The sequence below is a fragment of the Mobula birostris genome, chromosome 9 (genome assembly GCF_030028105.1).
Source record: "Mobula birostris isolate sMobBir1 chromosome 9, sMobBir1.hap1, whole genome shotgun sequence".
In the NCBI taxonomy this organism is placed as follows: Eukaryota; Metazoa; Chordata; class Chondrichthyes; order Myliobatiformes; family Myliobatidae; genus Mobula; species Mobula birostris.
This window is the reverse complement of record NC_092378.1, coordinates 44,521,631-44,545,925: the sequence shown is the minus strand read 5'-3', so window position 1 is coordinate 44,545,925 and position 24,295 is coordinate 44,521,631. Positions and strand designations below refer to the sequence as shown.

Genomic DNA, 24,295 nt, shown 5'->3' with positions numbered 1-24,295 from the left:
ATAGCAGTTTAGAAGCTGGCCTTGAGCCTGCTGGTAGGTGCTTTCAGGCATTTCTCTCTTCTGTCCGATGAACGAGGGAAGAAAGAAGAGAATGTCCAGGGTGGGTGGGGTGGAACACTGATTTTGGTTTAGCGACCCAGCAAAGTAACAGGCCCTTCTGGCCCAATTACACCTGTGTGACCAGTTAACCTACTAACCAGCATGTTGTTGGGACACGGGAGGAAACTGGAGGACGCGGAGGAAACCCACACGGTTTTGGGGAGAACGTACAACTCCTTGAAGGCAACAGTGGGAATTGAACCCAGATGACTGGCACTGCTATCCTACCGTGTCGCTACTGGGGTTAATATTTGGCTATAGATCTCATTGGAATGATGGCCACACTGGCAGTGCAGTAATCCTTCAGTTGCACTAACGTATTATCCTGGATCTTTGCTGTTTCTGGTATTTGCAAAAGGAAATGATCTAAAAATAAAAGCAGAAAATGTTGAAAATACTTAGTGGATCAGGCTGCTTCTGTGGAGAAAGAAACAGTTAACATTTCAGGCTGATGACCAACTGTGTTGCTACCCTTGAGGTAGTGGATTTGAAAGTCAGAGTTAGATATTTTTCCATGTGGGATAGGAAAAAAGCAGGAAATGAATGTGTTTTTTAAACATTATTACCAGTTTGGAAATGTGCAGATTTTCTTATTACCAGTTTGGAAATGTGCAGAATGACCTCATTCCAAAAAAATTCTTCTCCATCTTTATCATCTGGATTGGACCATGTATCAGCTTCAGAGCCAAATTAATTTTAGTTGAAAGCAAAATAGAGGCATTAAGATCCAATGAGAGAGCCAGATGCATCAGCGGTGAATAATTTATAGCATCTGTGAGGTAATTTGTCAAGTTTTCAATTTTTTTTTTATCCTGGTAGTTCAGTTTTTTTTCTTGGGAATCAACATGATTTCCTTGAAGAGTGGTCTTCGATTAATTCTTCAACTGAGATGCAGGTGTAGCACTTACCTTGTGAGTAATGGGTGTGCTTTGCTATCTCACAGACTATTTTTAGTTGCCATCAGTGAGCTATTTTAATTAAGTGTTCTGCTGTGTTTCTGAATAAGCAATCCAGTTGGAGGGCAGCTGGAAGAGCCATGGAGGATAAAACTAGTTACTTGCGCGGAGTTCCTCCATTACCCAAACTACAACGTGCAATTAACGTCACAAGGTTGAAGCCAAATTCACCAGAGTGAGGTTTGCTGAAGCTTCCCAAAGTCTCAACAAGTTGTGAAAATATGGAAGGCGTACTTTCAGTGTTGTTTTACTGAAATTCATAACGTGTGTTTTGTTATCCGAGGAGATGTTCATCGCCATGTAAGATTGCAGTGTCCTGTTACTCTTTATTAGTGAAGTACTATTGAGATGTAGGAAACTCAGTAGTCAATTTTTTTTGTACAGCAAAATCTCACAAAGGGCAATGTAGCTATCACCACGTTGTTGAAATGATGATTAAGGACTAAATGTTCACTGGGAAACTCATGAGAGTTTTTTTTTTAACTCAAAAATAGTGCTGTGGGGCTTTTCTGTCAGTCCTCTGATATCAGAATCAGGTTTATTAACACTAACATATGTTCAAGATTCAAGATTGTTTAATGTAATTTCTTGCTCACAAGGGTAAGGAGAATGAAACAGTTGTTACTCCAGATCTGATGCAGCACGCAGAAACCCACAAAAGATAAAGAACACAATTCTTGTTCCTTTTTCATGCCGTGTGGTGCATCGGGTGGCGTTTGCTGTTTCCATAGGATTTGACTACTTTTTTTTACGAGGCCAAATTGCTAGCTCGATGCTCAACCCAGCAGGGAAAGCATGCAAGGAGCCGGTTGGATTCGAACTCGGGACCATTATGCCTTGAAGTCCGGTGCTAATATTGCTACAGCACCAGCCGGCAAAGAACACAATGATCATACTAAAACACACACACACACACACACACGCGCACGCAATAAATATAAATACATAATACAACTTACATAGATAGATTGATTGTATTCCCATAAAGTGATACTAGGCTGTACATAAGGTGACTGATGGGAAATAGTGTTAGTGGTTGGAGGTGTTGATTAGCCTTACTGCTCGGGGAAAGTAACTGTTTTTGAGTCTGGTGGCCCTGGCGTGGATGCTATGTAGCCTTCTCTGTGATGGGAGTGAGGCGAATGGTCCATGAGTGGTGTGGATGGGATCCTTAATGATGTTACTGGCCCTTTCCCGGCACCTTTCTGATAAAATGTCCTTGATGCTGGGTGGGCTGGTGCTGGTAACGCACTGGGCAGTTTTGATTATCCGTTGTAGACCCTTCCTGCCCGCCACAGTGCAGGTTCCATACTAAGCAGCGATGCATCGTGTTAGGATGTTCTCTGCTGTAGAGTGATGTGAGCAAGGATGTGCAAAGTCCAGCTCTCTTTAGCCTTCTCAGAATTTAGAGGCATTGGTGAGCTTTTTTGTCTGCGTAGGATGTGTTCTGGGACCATGACAGGTCGTGTGTGCTACGCACATCCAGGAGTTTGAAACTGCTCACAGATCCCACTGCTGAGCTGCCAATGTAAAGAGGAGGGTGAGTGGTGCAAGTTCTCCTGAAGTCGATAACCATCTCCCTTGTCTTGCTGACATTGAAGAGGAAGTCTCAAGCTCTTCCATCTTCTCTCTGTAGGTCGTGAAGTTTATAGTAATCCTGAACAGAAATAATTGATGATTCCATTTAGAGCTGCATACAAAGAGTCACCACTTTCTTATATAGGTTTAGGTCTTAACAGATTGTGATCAGATCCTTGGACTGGGTCTTGAATCCACAGCCTTCTGGCCCTGAAGCATGAGTGAAACCAATCCCAACCACATCTCTGTCAAAAACAACTACGTCAGTACATTTCAATATTTGGAACTTCAGCCAAAGCCTGTGGAGAATACTTTAATATTGCTCTTCAATTTTGTAAACACTAAAATTTCAGCCCTGTCCCTCTTTGTCCCATTTCTGACCCCAAGACTGAAGCATGAACATCATCAGTTCCACTGGAGGTGTCCGGTGCCCAGTGTTCCCTCGCTGACTCCCTTCTATCTTGCTTTACAGAACAGTGAGGACGATTCTTCAGGTGAAGTTATTTACGTGTCCAAAGTTATGGAGAACGGACCTGCAGACAGACCTGATGGACTGCAAGTTCACGACAGGATTATTGAGGTAGGAGAGAATGTGGAGTTGAGTTACAATCACCATGGTGCATGGGCGCCATGGTAATAGGCGGTTAGCAAGACACTGTTACAGCTCGGGGGTGGGGGTGGGGTCAGAGTTCAGTTCTGGTCTCCTCTGTTAGCAAGTTTGTACTATACTTCCCATGTTTACGTGGGTTTCTTCCCACAGCAAAGACGTACTGGTTAGTGGGTTAATAGGTCATTGTAAATTGTCCTGTGATCAGGCTGAGGTCAAACTGATGAGCTGCTAGGCAGTGCGGTGCTAATATACTGGTGTGGTAAATATACTGATGTCTGCTCTTCAACTTGCTTATCCAAGCACATTCCATACTGCCTTTTAAGGAAGCTGCACTCCCTTTGAGCTTAATGTAAAAAAACAGTTAAACTTATTCATATGAAGCATTGCCAATTTTCAGAAAAGTCCCGGCAGTGCTCTGTTTGAAGGCTTCCCAAAACTGAACAGGTCGTGCTTTGGCTGCAGTGGCCAAGCATCTTGAATTTGCCTGTGGGATTTAATCCGTGGTGGGTGCACAAAATGTTTAAATATGTGACAAAGGGAGTAGCGGTACAGCTACAGATTTTGGTCTTCCAAGCTTGATATCTGGCAGTGAGAGAAATTTCACGTTGATCAAGGTGATATGCTGTTGATTTTCTCCACTGAAGTAATTTGAGATGATTGATTAGAGGGTACGCTATTGGAAGATGGTCAAGTTTGCTGGTTTTTCCAATATGTGCAGTAAGCAACTTGTTACACACAACATGCTGGGGGAACTCAGCAGGCCACGCTGCATCTATGCAAGAGAGTACAGTCGACGTTTGGGCTGAGAACTTTTCCATAGAAGCCGCCTGGCCTGCTGAGTCCCACCGGCATTTAGTGTGTGTCGCTTGGATTTCCAGCATCTGCAGATTTTCTCTTGTTTGTAAGTAAACAATTTGTGTCAGTGCACATGGATATTTAAACACTTCTTAATTTGAACAAGCAATCATGGTAAAACCAAACCTCCTGTTGCAACAAACAGTTCCGGCTGAAACTTAAGCTGGTATTTGGGTTGTCTGGGGGACTTTTAATGCCATATGTGCTTCCTGGGCAGCAGCTTGCTTCTGTACTGCAGTTTGCCGGGGGGCATGGCATTATCTAAATTAACTATTTTTCTTTTGTTTTTCAAAGGAAATGTTTAGTTTCTTAAGCCAAATGTGTGAAATACTTGTCTCCTTTTCTCCCCCATGAATTTCTCAGGAAGGGCGATGTATTGCAAAGGCCCCAGGCCATTGCAAGTAGTGCATGCTGCTTTTCTTTGTAAATATGTTGTCCAATAGAAATGTCAAGGATTCTGTGGTTGGTTTTTTTTTAGTTTGCCTAACAATGTAAAAAAAGATACATCCTGACATGGGTCAAGCATTTGACTTTGTGCAGTCAAAGTGGAGATTGACAAATGTTGGATGTGTTTCTAGAAGAGTATGTGTGCTCTTAAAGGTTGGTGGCACCTGCAGAGTTATCACTTAAATAAAATGGATTGCATTTTGGACACAGACTGGGTCTTTGGATAAACAGGATGATTTGGTTGAAAGTTGACCCCGTTAGTGTTCTATTTTCTTCTAGCAAAGTTTGAGGATTTATGGCTGTACAACAAACAAAGTTGCATTGAAATCGGTTGCTCATTGGGTGACCAATAGAGTGGATTATGAGGTCCCAAGTGGATTGAGGAGGCTTGTCAGAGATGGGATAGACAAATGCCAGGATGTTATGGTGCCTGTTGCTCAACAGATATTGCCTTATCGATCTGTTCTAAGTTGCCTTGCTGCTAATGTGAACGTTTGTACTTCTGAATTTGCAATGGCTCCCAATTCTTGTGATTAATGGATGTGATGGCAGCCATGAACTTTCAGTGTGGCTAAATGAATGACTTCACAACGAATATGCAGCCCTGGTTTGCTCGGTTATTGACGTGAACAGTTGCCCATCTGTATTAGTTGTGGATATTTTCATTGTGATAAATTTACTGTTAGCCAGTTCAAATTAAAAGGCAGAGAGTGGAAAATACTGTTTTGAAATAGTTTATTTTACAAGTGAAAGGGAGAATATTTTTACATTGGTGCACTAGTGATTGCTGATAAGGAATATCATCTTTGGTGCTCTGTTGTCATGGCGTGTAAGTTTACTGTTCCATGCTAAGACCAGCTATAACCACTGCACGATCATGTGTCTCTTTTGTTGCCTCAGTTCATTTTATTACTGAAAGCCTCATCCATACTGTTTGCCGTTACTTCAAACTGAGAATCCCAGTGTGTACCTTGCTGGCCTCTATTGTTCTTCTCTCTTTAGACTGAGGTCCTCCATATCACTGCTACCCTAGTTTTAGCTAGCACCATCTCCTGTTCGCTTTTCAGCCCTCTGCTTACTGATTCGTACTGATTCCTATTCAGTCTCCTCTGGCCCTTTGTTTAAGACTCACATTAGAGGTTCAAAGTTCACTTACTGTCAAAGTATACAACTCTGATATTCTTCTTCTCCGGGTATCCATGAAACCAAGAAAGAAAAGAAAGGCAGCATGATCATCAACCCCCTTTCCCACACAAAAAAATGAGAAAGATTGGGCGAAAAATGCAAAATACAAAAAAACTATAAGACCGAGAAAAGTCTATAGTCTATAGTCCAAGTCCACATCCACATCCAAACTGCAGAGAATCTGGGCAACATTCTCCGGGCACAGCAGCAGGCTACCCCCTCTCTGGTAGCGTAGCAGAGGGTTCCTCAGCAATCAGAAGGCAGGCAGCCAGTGCTCACCCTCCACATTTGCCTCGATGTTTCAATCTCCCTGGTAGCTCTAATGGGTGCACAATGGAAGTTTTAATCGGCGAAATGGAGTCAAGTATCGGTTTGTGCCCATTCTGCAGCCTGCCTGCCAGGAGTTTAGGCATGCTGTCTCTATCTTCCGGAATCCTCTCAGAGACTGCAGTGCTGAAGCACTCAAACAATCTCCAAGCTTTTGCATTCGCCCCCATGTTTCAGTCTCCCTCATCGCTTTAATCAGTGAAGAATGGAGTCGAACATTGGCCTGAACCCAGCAGCCGTCCTGTGGCCTGCCTGCAGTGAGATTCCCGCACACTGCCTCTGCCTCCTGGAATCCTCTCGGAGACCGCAAAGTGCTGGGACACCCAAATGATCTCCAAACAGCAAATCACAGGCTCCAATGGTTCCAGAATCATATCCAAGTCAAAAAACAAACATAAAAGACATAAAGGAAGTGAAATATATGGTTTCATAATCTATCCAGGAGATGTCAACTGAAGGAGCACTGTACGCAGGTGCGTTCACCTATCTGACCGTGCTTTTAATACTTTGTCCTAAAGTCTGCTTATATCATGTGCAACCAACTTCTTGTTTGACTAAGCATCTATTTAAAGGGACACTGTAGAATATAATTCCACTAATCCAGCATGTTGGGACTTTAATGGCAGACTAGCAGATGTTTCCTACTATTAGATGTCACTCCTATTAACACCCAAACACTATTGCTGTATTCCAGATTTTTTATGTATTACACAGCAGTATAATAAATTATCTAGGAATCCCATTGGATTTAAATGAGCAAGAATCTAGAAAAGCTGGTTCCGATGGCAAGTCCATACACTCCTGATTCCTGGTATTCTGGAGCCCTAACCTTGCCTCAGCTCCAGCTCCGGGCCACGCACAATGCTTGCACATCAGACTGCTGGGTTGCATTCCAAACGAGTGAGTGAGCCTGATGCTGGACCATGAGAATTTCCAAACAATCAGATACCAGATTATTGGAGTCTCAGTGTAACAGGATGTCTCTGTGTGTATCTATGACTGTTCTCAATATTATACGCGACTGCACCTGGGCAGGAATCTAGATGGGCCTCGGAAAATAGATACAGCAAATGCTCCATCAGTGCAACACTCTGTGTTTCCCATTTCAAATGAGTTTGTCATCTTGATGTTAAAGTTGAAAGGATGCCTGTTTAGATTAGAAATGTTGTTGAGACCTACTGATTGAAGTTTACGCTGGATCCCCTTTAGTGTAGGATGCCAGCTGTTCACATTAACTCTTTTGAAGCTCCTTGCTGCTAAGCTGCGAAATCTGTTTGGATCTTAAGGCACAAGAGAGAGCTAATTGGAAAAAGCCCTCAGAAATCACGATGCACAAAAGTTCCAGCACTGGCTCACCCTACTGCAGTGTACCAAAGAACTGCCAAGCTGAGCGGAAGCAGTTCTTGGCTGCATTCCCTGATGGACCTCAGTGGCCTGATGTGGAAGGGTCTTGCTTTCTCCGTTTTCTCAATGGAATTTCCAGGCTTGCAGCTGTTGGCCAGCTGTGACCTGTAATGACTGCAGTGAAAGCTTAGGCTGCTGTTAGCTTAAATCACCTTTTGGCTTTGCTAACTCTCTACTTATCCATGTAGCTTACATCATCTGTGCAGTTAGCCTCCTTGTTTGCAAAATACTGCCGAAGTTACACCCTTTGTTCTGTTGGATTCCCTGGGACTGGGGAGTGTGAAGCCAACCCAAGTCCCTTAGATCTAGTTAAACATGTTCCAGAGAATGTAACGGTGAACCTGATGTCATGTTTACTTTGAAAGGAGCATTGGGTCCCTGACATCAAATCGCAGTTGATGGAAATCTGAAATAAAAACAGAAAATGTTGGAAGCAGTCAGCAGGTCAGGCTGCATCTATGGAAGGAGAGCCCTGCCTGCTTAACCAAGTGTTTATAGCATTTTGGGTTTTTATTTCTGGTTTCCAGCATCTACAGTGTTCTTTTTTCTTCTGCAATTTGCTTTATTTAAGGCTTATTTTTACTGAGGTGCTCAGTAATGGGCTTTAGATGTTCAAATAAACCAGATTTTCCTCTTTCCTTAATGGCCTGGTGTGTTTATCAACTGATGATGAGCTCAAACTCTGCCCCCTTGCCAAGACTGTTTAAAAATGGTAGCTCCAATTGGCCTTGGTGCAGGTGATAAAATTTAATAAACTGACCAGGCCCAGTGCTGGTACAGTACCCCTGTTAGTTCTACCTCTGTGTATAGATGTTAAGCAAGGCTTCATCAAAGTTTGCCCACAGCGTTTCTGTAGTGGAATAATGTTCTTGAGTGTTTTGGGGTGAGAAGTTAGAGGTGGATCTTAAGGTATTCATTCCATTGATAATGTGGTTGATCATTTTATGAATAAGTTGAAATGTAAATGTGGATATGGCTCTTGGAGCCAAATGACTGCAAGCATTAATGCATTCAACAGATTGGCAACGGTTGGTTAAATAGTTTCAGTATTCTACTAAGGTTAAAAATGATTGCGTGTTTGTAGAGCAATCGCAGAGCAGCTAGGCATTGTGAATAAACTTTCTCTTCTGTATTCCTGGATGGTTGTAACTATTTTATCTCTGTCCATCTGTCAGTGTTTGTCTTTGCACTCTTCTGTGTTTTGTTCAATGTGTCATGCTTCCTCTGATGTGCAAACATCACACTTTTTAATTAGCTGAATTTTAATGTTCATGCCATACTGACAAAGTTGGTCATCCAATACTGGCAACATTAGAAGTGTTGGGAACACTGTATTCGTATGGTCATCAGTTTTGGCTGGATGGGAAATTAATGTGGACAATATTTTGGATTGTTTAATGTGGCTTATGGTCCCAGAGTACCCCTTTCTGTCACTCCTCCATTGTTTTTTCCTTTGCCTGTGGTTGATCTGGGCCTTCAGGAAAAGATCAATTAAGAAAAGTTTACCAGACGAAGTATCAGTATACGTCTGAGATGGTTACTATCATTTTAACCTTGTAATGGGTTGAAGAAGTACGCCTTGTTTTGTACTTCTGTGTTCTGATTTATTCAAATCTGATTTGTTCTACTTTGACATAATTTAAAACAGGTATTCAAATTGCAGGCCAGAATTTCTTCTTGAGATTGGACAACATCTGTTGAGGCTGCAGGGTCTAGGCTTGTGTATACTTTTCTAATGGGTCCCTGCTTATGTTGGGATTGAAGGAAATGAGAAGGCAGACATTTTAGCCAAGCAATCACTTAAAATTAAGGCTATAAATGTAGTGGTGCCTTTGCATAAGTTCGCCTCCTGCTCAAAGCCAGAGATTCAGCCTTCAGGTCTGGAGACCGGGAGGCTTACAGCTCAGCCAGGGCCAACCTGAGGAGGGGAATCTCTCAGGCTAAACACATATACAAACAGAGAATCGAGGAGCATTTCAACCCCCGGCGTATGTGGCGTGGCATACAGGTCATTACAGACTTCAAACCACCTAGTACTGTGCCCCTTTCCAGCTCTGCTTGCCTCCCTGATGAGCTTAATTACTTCTACACTCGCTTTGACCGAGAGAACAAGGAGGTCACCCTCAAAGCGGATCTCCCACCTGGTGAACTGCCTCTCTCACTTTCCACCTCCGATGTTTGCGCCACCCTAAGCAGGATGAATGCACAGAAGGCAGCAGGTCTGGATGGAATACTTGACCGTGTGCCCAGAGTCTGTGCAGGGCAGTTGGCCGGGGTCTTCACGGACATTTTTAATCTGTCCCTGACCCAGGCAGTTGTCCCACAAGCTTCAAGATCGCCACCCATCGTGCCACTGTCGAAGCATTCCACTGCCACGGGCCTGAATGACTACCGCCCAGTTGCACTCACCCCCATCATTGCAAAGTGCTTTGAGAGACTGGTTCTATTACATCTGAAATCCTGTCTGCCCACTACCCTGGACCTCCATCAATTTGCCTATCGCACCAACAGGTCAACAGAGGACGCCATCTCCATGGCACTTCACTCTGCCCTGACCCACTTGGACAGCCCCAACTCTTACGTCAGAATGCTGTTCATTGATTTTAGTTTGGCATTCAGTACTGTGATCCCCTCCAAGCTGATCGCCAAACTTCGCCAGCTTGGTATCAGCTCATTCCTCTGCAATTGGACCTTGTACTTTCTGAGTAACAGACCCCAATCATTTAAGTTAGACAACCTCTCCTCCTCCACTCTCACCCTGAACACCAGTGTGCCTCAAGGCTGTGTGCTGAGCCCTCTTCTGTACTCCCTTTTCACCTATGACTGCGTTCCTGTACATGGTTCTAACTCCATAATCAAGTTCGCAGGTAACACCACGGTGGTTGGCCTGATCAGAGGGGATGACGAGACGGCCTACAGGGACGCGGTCCAGCACCTGGTCACGTGGTGTGCTGACAACAACCTGACCCTTAGCACCCAGAAGACCAAGGAGATCATTGTGGACTTCAGGCATGCTAGGAGCCACACTCATGTCCCCATCTATATCAATGGAGCTATAGTGGAGTATGTATCAAGCTTCAAATTCCTTGGCGTCCACATTTCCGACGATCTCATCCGGTCCCTGAACTCCTCCATTCTGATCAAAAAGGCGCAACAGCGCCTTTATTTCCTGCAGAGTATCAAGAAAGCTCACCTCTGTCCCAGGATACTGACAGACTTTTACCACTGTACCATTGAGAGCATACTCACCAACTGCATCTCAGTGTGGTATGGCAATTGTCCCGTATCAGACCGCAAAGCACTCCAGCGTGTGGTGAAGACTGCCCAGCAGATTATCGACACTCAATTGCCCACCATTGAGAACATCTACCATAAACACTGCCTGAGCAGGGCGAAAAGCATTATCAGGGATGCATCTCACCCTAACCATGGACTCTTTACTCTCCTCCCATCCGGTAGGCGCTACAGGAGCCTCTGCTCCCGCACCAGCAGGCACAGGAAGAGCTTCTTCCCTGAGGCTGTGACCCTGCTGAACCTCTCATCACAGCACGAAGCAGTATTGCACCCATATTGTACTGTCTCAGTACTTTTATATTTGTGTGCTGTAGCACTTACTTTTTATTCACAGCTATTTTGTAAATAACACTATACATTTCTGGTTAGATGCTAACTGCATTTCATTGGCTTTGTATCTGTACTCAGCGCAATGACAATAAAGTTGAATCTAATCTAATCTAATAAGGGGGGAGGTGAAAGACATAATTAAAAAGTCTATTCGATCATTGTCATAGCAAAGTTCGGATAAAGAAAAGAAAGGATGGCATTTCTAGATAATTTAGAGTATAGTGGGGACTCAGCAGGAGATGAGTAAATTATACTTGCATGTTTACATATTGGACATACTCAGTTAAATAATTCCTTGTTCAAAATTAATATGCATGATATTGCCACTCGTAGGAAGTGCACGTGTCAAGGGGCGGTGCAGCATAGATCGTTTGAATGCAGTTCCTATGAGGTGCAAAGGAAACATCTAATTGCTAACCTGAGATCTTTGGGACAGACACAGTTTAAAATGGGGAATTTGTTAGGATATCACTGCCATCATAAAATATGTAAGTCCAAATTTGACTTTCTAAAAAGCTTAGACTTCTTGATGTTATTTGAGTATTTTTGTGGGGTGAGGATGAAATTTAGTGGACATACTTCCTGTCTATTTGCTCCACACTCCAATCCAGTAGGTGGTGAGAATGCACAGTATGTTGGTCCGCCAATCGGCATTAAACTTTTCAAGAGGAAGAAGGCAAAGTAATCAGTGGGATAAGGAAACAAAACAGGAACAAGAGGAACAATTAGTCTTAGAAGGTTTCCAGTGAAAGACTGCAAAAGCCATGGAAGGAATATTCCCTCACTGGGCAGTCTGAAGAATTAATCAGTAGTTCAATGGAAAATGAGAATGAGTAGTTTTTGGGGCCTCACCAATGGGCTGGTTGTGAACAGCGCCATGGGTCGGCAGAATGGGAGGTCTGCTGCAGTGAGAAGGGCCCATGCATACATGGGTAAGTATTTTAACGCTTGCCCTGTTATGTCCTGAGAAACATATTTTTTTTGTTGTTCTACATAGATAATTCGTGTTTATGTCATTCTGTCTTACTGAGTTGAATTGAGAACCTATTATTTTAACAATAGTTTAAGATGCACTTAGAATATGTTATTTTATCTGTTGTTTGGTATGAACAAAGAGGTATGAAGCATGTGAATTATTGAAGCACATATGTTTTTAAAGCCCTCAATGGTCTCCATACATCACAGAATCGATTTTGTTTTATAATTCTTCTCCAGCTCTCAGATCTTCTTCCGCCGGTCTCTTAAATTTAAACAATCTCCCTCAAAAGATAATTGGTAGGTCAGCTTTTTTCAACTACCCTCCTAAACTACCCTCCAATACCAAAAACTATAAGGGATGCAGACTCAGTTGACACTTTGAAACACCAGCTCAAAACCTATTTATTTAACCTTGCTTTTAACTACCATCTTTTTGTCTTTTATTTTCATGTTTGCACTTTATCCTATTGTAAAACACTTTGAACAACGTCATCTGTATGAAAAGTGTTCAATAAATAAGTTATTCTTATTATCTAAGTATTTGATTTTTTTCATTAATACTTTGGAACTGATGGGTACAGCTGCTCCTAAAAGTAAGGGTTAAAGTAGATAGTTCTGTCTGATTGTTGTCTTTCCTATTAGCCTTGTGGCTGTAGAGAATTCCCCATGGTTCAGCCATGTCTGTTGATAGCACATCTCTTAGCTGAGCAAGGGCCCAAATACTGAAATACTTACTGCTTCTTTCAGAATTCTGACCCATTGAAATCAGTTTCTTTCAGGTAAAGCCTTGCATATTACCAGCTGCTTGGTATTTAGTTTGAATGACAGCTCAAATCTAACAAATAGCTGTGGAGGGAAATGTCTGTCTTTGATCATTTAATGGTTTTGGAAAGCAATCAAATTAATTAAATCTTGTAAGGAAGATAAAGGTGTTGGGTTAAATTGTTCACAGGAAATGTAAAGTTTAAAGCTTATATTTGCTTGTTAGTTTTTTATTGAATAGTAAGATATTCCCTTTCACTTTACCTGTTCCTGCCCTCCACATTCCACTTTAGCTCTTCAGTCCCATTTTTATACATGCACATTCAACCCTAATTAAGCTCTTGCTTTAGAGACCCATCCATATTCTTGCCAACTTGCATCAATAATTTATGATTCCAAACCCATAGGTGGTTACTATTTAAAATGCCTAGAATCCTAGATTTCGTTATTGGCCTCTGGCTGATTTTGCTGGTGGATTCAATTACTATCATTGCGATCGAAAAGTTATGTTTAGATGTTGTCTTTATAAGTAGGTTAAAAACCAAACTGAAGAATAAATTGTGAATAGTGAATTTTGAACAGAATTTCAAGGAGTGACAGTGAGAGAGGGAGATTGAGAGAGTTTGAGATTGATTTAGATAATGAGATCAGGGCTTGGGACAAGACAGTAGGATGGGGGGCGGCGGGGAGATGCACCAGTTCTCAACCTTTTCGAGTAAGCTGTTGTCTTGCTTGCAGGGACAAGCAGCTCTAGAGATTTGCACTCTTTTCAGTGTCTCTGTCATCCTGAAGACAACAGCACCTGATGTAACTAGTGTAATACAATTTGCCTATAGCCCATTTCCTACTGTCTCCTTGTTCCTAATGTTAATAATATTATCTATGCATTTATGAATGGCTTGCATTTCCCAGGAAGCAGATCATTAAAGAGCTCTGCATTGTCTACTTACTGCAATGGTTCTTGTCCCTGCTCAAACTGCAGATTGTGCTGACAAAGGCTCTGCATTGACTTCAATGGAATTGGGGGCTTGGGCAGATGCAGTAACAGCTTTTCTCTTGTCCCTTTTATATAAAGCAAGGTATTGTGTTCTATTGTGATGATACTCTTCAGGCTGTGTAAAATTAAGGTGCTGAAATGGGCAAAATTTTCCATGCTGGAAACCAAGTTTTAAAATTAGGTTAGAGCAGTGGAAACAGCAAGAAAGCGCTTTTTAAATTTTTCTGCCTGATTTTCACATGATACCGATTTTACAGATTCAAATTTGGTCAATTGGAGATGTGGTGTTTATTTTAAGGAAGTTATCTCAACATATTTGATTGCTCTTGTTAAACTCTTTTGAATTTCCATGCACTTGATCAGTCCCTACAAAGGTTCTTGGCTATTTCTGGAGTCATTCCTTAAAAATCCACACAGCTTCACTCTGCTGTTACAAATGACCGTGTAACAAGGTCCTAAAATTGTGTTGAGCCAGTGTCAGTATGTGAAAGCCTAATAGTTTTGCCTGCTGTTTTAATGGAGGTCTTAACCCTCTTGAATTCATGCTTCCATTAATGTTGTGGACAAAAGTGCATGCAGATGCCTTTAGTGTTCACATAGTGTAATCTCAAATCCATAGGGAGTGCCATTACTTGACATCACTGCCACCATTTATTGTACAATGTGCTTGTTATTAACAGCAGGTAGGTGTTGGACAACAGCACATGCTGTTTTCTTAAATGAAGTGGCCAAATGAATGATGAAGCATCAACTGTTAATAGATGCACTATTTTATAGAAAAAGTTAAATGTGACCAAACCTAATTTCCATACTGTTGTCTCTGCAGTGAGTATAGAATGTAAAGCCGTTTCTCAGTTATAGTACTGTGTGACTTGTCTGCTGTGTGTCACACTTGCTTGAGACCCTTTAGCATTTGTTCTTCTTCCAAATAACATGCAAGTAATTACTGCATCGCACATGCCCGAGTTGAAGAATACAGAGTCTGGAAACTATGCGAGGAGCAGCAAGCTTGGCCAGAAGAGTAAAAGCTCTGCCTTCCTTTACAGGCTGTCTGCGTTTGCTAATTTCCTGGAGATCCAAGCAGATAAAAGTGCAGTTAAATGTAATCAAACTCCTTTGAGGGTAAAACTTTTTTTTCCATATGCGAGTAGAAATTGAAACTTGGATTATAGACACAGAAGTGAATCCACTTACATTGCTTTATTATAGCATAGGTCTGAATTCCTTTTGTGATTCCTCAGCCTTCTAACCCCCTTCCCCAGCCTCAGTCAAATCTTGCCATGTTTATACTTTAGATTGCACAAGCTCTTGAATAATTGCTCTAACATCGCATCGAACCAAAGGAAGAGCAGTTTCTGTTGCTGTTATCAGTGGGACAAGCAGTTAGCACCTCTGTAACGTTCTCATGCCCCTTCTCGCTGCCCAGCGATTCACCCAGTTGTTCTAAATGAGCTTGCATCTCTGCTAAAATAGGAACTCTGGCAACATCATCATGGTTTTGCCAGCAGTTATTTTTCAGGCAAGTGTGTTTAAGCTTGTGGGTGATGGGATTCATTTGCTGTGGTCAAACGTCTGCCAGAAATAATGCTGGAAATCACGTCAGTGGTGAAGTGGCAAATATATTGTGAAATCAGAGTTAACCACAAAATTTTGATTTAAAAAAAAGTTCCTCCACGAACTTACCTTTAATGGCGAGGCCGTCACTTATTGCCCATATTTGGTTTGTTCAACTGGTTCAGGGGAGGTTACTATGTTGAGAGCTGAGATTACTGTGGGCTGGAGCTATATACAGACTAGATAAGTTAAGGTCAGCAAGTTTCCTTTTGGAAAAGTCAGAAGGGTTGGGGTCTTACAGCAGTCCGACAGCATCGTCACATCCTCCAATAGCTGCTTCACTTTGTGTTAGGAACTGTGTTTAAATCATCAGGTTCCCACGGCGGGGTTTGATCCTGTGATCTCTAGATGACGAGAAGGCAGCATCTATCATTATCGCCATCTGGGATATGCAGTGCATTCTCACTACTACCAACGGGGAGCATGAAGATTTACTCTCAATGTTTTACAGACAGCTTCTTCCTCTCAGTCAGATTTCCGATTGGTCCATGAACCCATAAGCATTATCTCACACTCTGCCATGCCGCACTGTTTATTTTGTGCTGCCTCAAAACAATGTATTTCACGACATATATCTGTGATAATAAACCTAATTCTGGTTACTGCAGTCAGTGATCTATTAAAACGAGTGGTACTTGGTTCATACTGCTTCTCTCTAGGCTTGTGGAAACATCAATCCCCACTAAACTTCAGTGAGGAATTCTGCTTAGATCAGCACTGGCTTGACATTCAAATAGAAAAGGGAAAGAAGAGTGCCATGTTAGGTTGGCCGTTCTGTTCTGTGTGGCCGACTATAATGGAGGTTTTGGTTGAGCAGAACTTGAGGTGGTTTGTTGCGATGAATTTTTATGATTTAAAATCATTAGCTTGGGTGGAGGGCAGGGATGGTGGAGAGTACCCTGAGTAACCTTCATGTCACACTTCAAAGTTCCATACATTTCTCATAAAGCAAGCAAAATCAGTTAGGTTCCCAATACCAGATGTTCTTACGTAGTCCTTGAAGCTGCTGATAGCTGCTTAGTACTGGGGCTTCTGTGATGGGAATGTAACGTGCTGACTAAATTTCAAATCCAAGCATAAAACAGCACTGGAATCAATGTAACTGGGGCAGATTATTAGCCAGTGCCCTGACTTCAGCTCTGATCTGAGTTTTGCTCGTGTGGTTTAGCTGAAACTGGTTTCCAGTTGAGTAGTACTGCATTGGTCATCATCCCTTAAATGTCAAACCACACTGTGCTCGCTTTTATCAGTAAAACTTGCTGTTCCATCTTTAATGGACTCCTCCGGTTACAGCTCGACCAAGACATGACCGTCTTTTTCTTAATTTGAACTTTTACATTTAAGTACTTTGTTTGATTTCAGTTGGATTTTCTCACTGCATATTCTATATTAGAAGTCAGGAAACTCCCTGATGTTTTGATTAATTGACATGGCCCTATCTATATGTATCGGGGGTTAGCAGGCCTTGCTCCTTCTCAGTGAGCAATGATTGAATTCTGCTTCTCAATAGGGTGCCCTATTGCCTTTTATACAAAGTATTGAATGGGTGCCGAGAAGATGCGTGTTGCTCCTGGTTAATGGGTTGGACTGGGTGGGGTTGGAAAAGCTGACTTCCCCCAGTCCAAAAGGTCAAGTGATGTCTTGGAAAACGCAGACAGGACACTCCGGAAAGCTCAGCTGTGCTTTTCTTGCAGAGGAGTATAAGGCAAGCCATCTTTTTAAAGACAGTCTTGAACTCTCAGCAATTACCTAAAAGGGGAAAGAGATAGCAGGAGTATTAAAGCGCTATAAAATCTATTCAGTTAGACAGACTGTTGTTTAAGCTGTTATTAAACTCTGAGATGAAAACAAGTGCCTGTCTATCCATGGTCGAGACCAGTGGTTCTTAACCCTTTCCTGCTTGTGGCCCACTTGGTTCTTTCATTTACCTCTGTAGACCCCACCCTCCACAGTCTCCATTAGTTGCTAAAGTTTTATTTGGTCATCTGTACTAATTATTCTAATATACAGTCGATATTTGTGATTTAACACAAATACATTAAATATAGTATTACAGGTGTATATGAAAAATAAAACCATTTCAAAGCTCTGAATAGAATACTTTATTTATAATGTAAATAATATTTTTGCAACCAGCAATGAAAAGCGCTTAACATTGTTATTTTAGTTATTTAGTGAGATCTTTGCAACTGATGTAAACTTGTAAATTTTTGAATACCTGGTTGTAACTTGGTTACAGGTAATTGAAGATCACCTTCACATTGTCAAGATGGTTATGAGTGGGTGAAGAGCTTGACTAAAACCACATTTAATTAGATGAGAGGTGGGAACTCCAATTAAAAACAACTTTGCCTTCTCTCAGAGCTGTAGAAACTTTATTTTGAGTATCACAAGTTATCCAGAAATTTTGCTTGCTGCGTTTGAATTTTGCCTGAGCTGTTGTATCACTCCATAGCTCAGTAAGACATTCTTGCAATGTGACATCAACATCATTCACCTCCGCCCCAAATGGATCCACCACCCAGTCTGCAATATGCATCTTTAGCAGGTCTCTGAACCTAAATTTCATATCAATGTTCAGTTGTTTCAAATGATCAGGATATACAATCAGATCATCATCTTGCACTTCAATTGTAAGAATGGCCAGTGAAGGAAATTGCAAAAACTTGTGACATCCAATATTGTTGCTGGAAAGTCTGAGTTTTCCAAGGAAAGCAGTAATAGCCTCTTTGCATGATATGAGATTGCAGGCTTTTCCTTGTAACTGTTAGTTTCTTTTTCCAATATTTTTATTGATTTCTATATAGAAGAATACAGAGTCCAAGAGAATACATATTATAAAACAAAAGAAAAAATACAGTAATACCAGATACAGTATATTGAATCACATTAACAAACTCCTTACTCTATATTCATATGGATTAGATTAATTTGTGTATTAGAATATAAACAATTTTATTTTAAAAAAAAACCTACACCCACTACCAAAGTCGAATCTGTTTGGGGAAAAAAAAACAAAACTTATCAGATAATAAAATATACTATTAACCAACTTCTGTACTTTAACGAGAAGTCAAAGATTATGAAAATAATTCAAAAATGGCCCCCACAAATTTTGAAAATCTTGGTTAGATTCAGAAATTGAACAATGAATCTTTTCTAAATTTAGGCATGCCATAACATCTCGTAACCACTGAACATGATTAGGCGGAGCAGCATCCTTCCATTTAAACAAAAGCGCCCTCCTAGCCATAAGAGAGATAAAAGCCAGAATGTGCAGATCAGATGTCTTCAAAATGATATCTTTCCTCCCAACAATACCAAATAGGGCAGTCAAAGGATGAGGCTTAAAATTTACTTTGAAGAGTAGAGAAAAAGTTTGGAATACTTCCTTCCAAGACTTGGGCACATCCAAAACATTTGAATAAATGAAGCTTCTCCATTGTTACACCAATCACAGTAGGGAGTTATATCCATTTAAAAACAAGATAAGTTATCCTTGGTCATATAAGCCCTAGGAACCACTTTAAATTGTAAGAGGTGATGACGAGCACATAACGATGAAGTATTAACCAATTTAAAAATCTCATTCCAAGTTTCTTCAGAAATTGAGGTCTGTAAATCTTGTTCCCAAAGATTTTTAATTTTGTCTAAAGAATCATTTCTCATTCCCAACAATATATCATAAATGTTGGATATTGAACCGTTATAGAATGATTTCATATTAAGAATTTCATCTAATGTGTTCTTATCAGGACGATTAGGAAATGTATATAATTGAGATCGCAGAAAATCTCTAATTTGTAAGTACCGAAAAAAATGGTTTTTTTCAGTAACTGTTTAATAAATTCAATTTTTTCAAATATACTTGACAGCTAAAATATGTCAGACTTAGCAGCAACAATTTGTTCTCCAAGCTGCTCATCACTTAGAAACGTGGCAATGCTATCCCAAAGTGACATAGCCAATTACCCTATGATAACCACCGGAGCTCTATGTGCATTAGTAGCCATTCAAGGTCTTCGTTTTCCTCACAAAGTTGTCAAAAAGTACGATCTTCAATGCATTTGATTTGATGAAGCTGACAGCCATTATTGCTGCTGCAAGGGTGTCGAGCAAGCATCCTCCCAATTTCTGTGCAACCAAATGCTGACACGGTGGATGACGCATTGACTGCAAATAATGTCAGGCACAGCAATTTTTTAAAATAAGCAGTGACTCCTCTGTATCTTCCTACCATCGAAGCAGTTGCACAAGCCATTATATTTTCCAGCGGAATACTGTTTTTTTGTGATTTGTGCATGCTCAAACAGGAGCAGAGATAATAATGATGTGCTGCAACCCCCTTCTCCCCCCCCACCCAAAGCTCTTTTGCTGTCTCATTTGCATAATCTAGCCTATGTTCACATTCATTTCATTCAGGGTTCCAATTAAATTACACATCACATTCTTACTTATATATTTTAGTAATATTTCATTAAAATGGTAAACTTATCTTGGCCCATTCAGAAACTCCTGTGGCCCCCATTTCTTGTTTTTTTTGCTTGTGGTCCCTACAGAATCCAGCATGGCCCACGTTGAAAACCAGTGGTCTAGTCTTGAGCTGTTTGGTCTTGTTAAACAATAGGACGTCAATTTTATGGCTTTTTCCCAGGTAGAATCACTACAGGCTTTGATATTGCACATGGATCTCAGTTTTCCTACAGGGAAAAAAAGATGGAATACTGTGTGCATCCATGGAGTTTATCCTGTTTTGTTACTTTAACAAACAAGCCTAGGTAGCTCAATGTGCCAGTCCACATACCTACCTTAAGTATCTTTCATTCATTTGCTTAATCTCCTGTAATTCAGTTGAATCATTTTTGAATTCTGCCACATTTTTCAAAACTCCTGCTACCTTGCAACACAGTGCCCTTGATAAATGGGAAGGTGAGAGACTGCTGGTACCAGGAGCATAAGGTGAATTGGAGGACCTCAGTGGGTTGAGCAGCATCTGTGCAGGGAGAGGAATGAGGAACAGTTTTGGTCAAGACCCTAAAATTTGACACAAAATGTCAATAGAGTGGACTTCAGTTCATTGAAACCTCAGTGAGCAAAACAATTCTAAATGGTCTTACTGCTTTATTTCTCACCAACTGTGAGTGACAAACATCACTGCTTTTTGAATGCAAACACGTGCAACTGATGCTTTTTAAAAACTTCCCTCTCTCAGCATGGTGTCACATCTAACAGCCACACAAGTTCACATGACTGACGCCAGTTCATTACTGTTTGGCAACCGTCTCCTGTTCCATTTGAGCAGCAAAGTGTCCCAAATAAACAGAGGGAATCCCTGCTATTTTCTCGATTAGATTTTGAGCTTTGAGAGTTGTCCCAAATAAGCGGCTGTCCCGATTAACCGGTGGACCAATTTACTGGAACCTACATTAATTCCCTTTGCCCTCCCTCACCCCCTCTGGAAGATGGTTTATAGTTTTTGAGTTTATAACTTTGCCATTGGTAAGTGTAGGCTCCCTCTGCTCTCACAAGGCCAAGGTTCAGTGGGGACATTGGAGTCATGGTATGGCGAGACTCCATCCTCATTGAATCTTAGCCACTGGACGTGGATTGTTGAACTAATTGCTTGATATTTACTATGGAGGTCCTGTTTTTTCTGGCCATGTTCATGTTTCTGTCAATCAGCTGGAAGTTGGGGAGTGAGTTAAATTTTTCAATTTGTTGACTCTTTATTAAATTAGCTGATAGCTTCCAATTTGATGAGAGCAGCTGGAAAAATAGTGTTTGGTTCATCCACTTGTCAGTATTGAACTTGGTTTCTCAACCTGTCATTCCTGCAGCTGCAGATTTGAGATTTGTTCCAAGCTCTTTTGAATTAAGGGGAACCGTGTAAATAAGGTAACTGAAATGTTACCACTTTGCAGGGAACAATGCTTCCTGCCTCCATGTTCCTTTCTGAAACTGCTTTGGAAATATCTTGATCTTAAATTGGACCATTCCGTACAATTGACTCTCATCTCCTCCCCCAGCCAGATTGACGTTTGTCAGTGGCTTCACCAAGCAAGTGAGTAAAATGCACTGACCTGTAGGAGAGAAGGGATCGATCAAAACTTTTGACAGCACCTCAGAGGAGTGGGTCTGGATACACCCCTGTTGCCTGCACCCAAGCCCAACCTTCCCACTCTGTTGCAGCCTTGATCTGATTTCCTGTTATGGGGAGGTCATATTAAATAGCAGGGAGGAATCTGAAGGGGCTCAGAAGATGGATATTCTGCCAGTGCTGGTACCTGTGTTGTAATTAAAGGCAGGTGGTGGAGCCAAGCCCACAGGAGTCAGCTAAGTCAGTTTAATGAGGGCCAAAAGAAAGGGAAGCATTTGTAAGCCTGCTCTCTACTGACAATGAAGATTTAAAGATTAGCTTTATTTGTCACATGTACATCTAAACAGCGAATTGTGTCATTTGCCTCAATATGGCCAACACTGTCCAAGGATGTGCTGGGGGCAGTCTGCAAGTGTCACCATACTTCCAGCACCAGGGTAGCATGTCCACAATTTGCTAACCCGTATGTCTTTGAATGTGGGAAGAAACCAGAGCACACAGGGGAAACCTATGGGGGCAATGCACAGATAGTGCCTGGAATTGGACCCCCCCCCCAATCCCTGGCGCTGTAAAGCATAATGCCAAGCACAGCGCTTCAGTGCCACCATTGGCCACACTGACTGCCATTCACCAAAGTGCGCCGCACAGTGTATGCAGTCGTTGAAGATTGCAGCAGCCAGGAGTGGTTACCAGCAGAGAGCTGCTCTGTTTTTTCTGGGTGGCAAGTCCCTCAGCTGTCTTGATAGGGTGGGGTGTGGTGGGGGTGATGCACTGTGTGCCTGGCCCTGCCTTTTATGCCACAATTCCACTGGGGTTAGGTGGGTTGAGGCACAAGCACCACTGTGCTGAGAGGTTCTTCTTCTTCGTCTTGTTTTACGGCGGCTGGCACCTGGCTTAATGTTGGTTTCAACATAAACCAGACTGTATGTTCTCCCTGTAGAAGAGGAGAATTCTGGTCCATATTTTTATTGGCATCATGGGGATCGCAGGCATCAGTGCGAGTTCCACCGCCTGCCCATCCTCCTATGTTGGCCAGGTGGACATTTATTTCTGGAACTGGTCTTTAAAATGGGAGTGTATAACTTGTATATCTCCATCCTCACAACCTTGATCCCAAAATGTTTCACATTCGGTGCCCTCTTAGGTAAAACTGTTGGTCAAGGAAGCCATGTCCAGTTGGTGTTTGGCAAACACCCGCACGTCACGTGGGTTGGCTTCACTACTCTTCAGAGAATGTAGAAGTAATTAAGATGCCTTGAAGCCATTGTCATCTCTTTCAGTAACCCCACTGAGTTTGAGGAAATGGCTAGAAATGACTCTGGGACTAAATTAATTTGGCATGTGGTTGTAACAGATACAACATGGGTCATGTCATCAGAAATTCTCTGATGACCTAGCAATAGCTGGTGTATAATGGGGAATACAGGGCCCTGGTGGAGGACGTTGTCAAATGGTGCAAGCTGAATTATCTGTAGCTCAACATCAGTAAGACAAAGAAGATGGTGATGGACTTCAAGAAGACTAAACCTCCACTGCTCCCTGTTACTGTTGATGGTGAGGATGTGGATGTGGTGAAGACCTACAAGTACCTGGGGGTGCACCTGGATAACAGTCTTGAGTGAAGCACCAACACAGAGGCTGTGTACAAGAAGGGCCAGAGTCACCTCTACTTCCTGAGGAGACTGTGGTCCTTTGGAGTTATGCAGGCCTCTCCTTTCATGCTCTACCAGTCTGTTGTTGCCAGTACAATCTTCTTTGTGATGGTGTGCTTGGGCAATGGCATCAACATAGGTGATGCCTAAAGGCTCAGTCAAACTGGACGCACTGGGGGCTGTGGTAGAACCCTATGGAAAATCCTGGCAATTCTTGACAATGTTTCTCACCCTCTGCATGTCACCTTGGCTGAACAAAGCAGCACTTTTAGTGATAGACTAAGACAATTGCACTGCTCCAAAGAGCACTGTATGAGGTCATTCTTACCCTTGGCCATTAGGCTCTATAATGAGTCAACCTACAGCTGGGGAAATGATGACCCCATCCTGTTAGACAGTTTGAGGTAATTTATTTTTTATTCCTTCTACTCTTCTAATATTTATATATCTGTGCAGTTGTAATGCTACCATGACACTGTAATTTCCTTTGGGATCAATAAAATACAGGTCGACCTTCACTAATCCGGCACCATTGGGACCTGAGGACTGCCGGATTAGTGAAAATGCCAAATTGCAGAAGGATCACATTAAGCATAATCAGTGCCGGATTATCGAAGGAACCGGATTACAGGTAGTCGGATTAGTGAAGGTCGACCTGTATCTATCTGTCTAACAGTTCAGTATGTTCACTTGTGGAACGAAGTGAACTTTTGTTCACTTGGTCCTTTTGTTCAGTTGTGGGCCGTAGCACGCAAGCACAGCTGTGCACCCTAAGCTGCCAAACGACTGGAGCTAAACTTGCATCTTGCAGAACTACCCGCAATCTCTTGGGCTCCACACACTTAGAGTTTTGGTGGTCTTTAGCTTGAGGCTGGTTCTGTGCTTCATCAGAGCACCTGGAATAACATCGCTGGCACTTTAGTATTCCACCCGCTTGTCGAATTTTGGAAAGAAGCTGTCAATGGCTCCTTCACTGTGCATTTATTTTGGCAGAGGTTTGTTTTATAATTTTCTAATGAACTGACTTGGGATGGCTGAGAGTGAAGGATTCAATGCTTGCCAGAAACTGGTCATTGGGTATTCAACTAAACAGCAGTGGGCAATAGTGAG

General features: G+C 42.0%; 1 protein-coding gene across 3 annotated transcripts in view; it reads left to right on the top strand.

Annotated features, from left to right (window-relative positions):
* The window catches only part of LOC140202724 (PDZ domain-containing RING finger protein 4-like), a 475,245-nt gene that overhangs the window by 19,431 nt on the left and 431,519 nt on the right, over positions 1 to 24,295 (top strand). For all 3 annotated transcript variants that reach the window (XM_072267955.1, XM_072267956.1, XM_072267957.1), the window contains exon 3: positions 3,106 to 3,213. In XM_072267955.1, the coding sequence (XP_072124056.1) occupies positions 3,106 to 3,213 (108 nt within the window). The remainder of the gene's footprint in view (positions 1 to 3,105; positions 3,214 to 24,295) is intronic.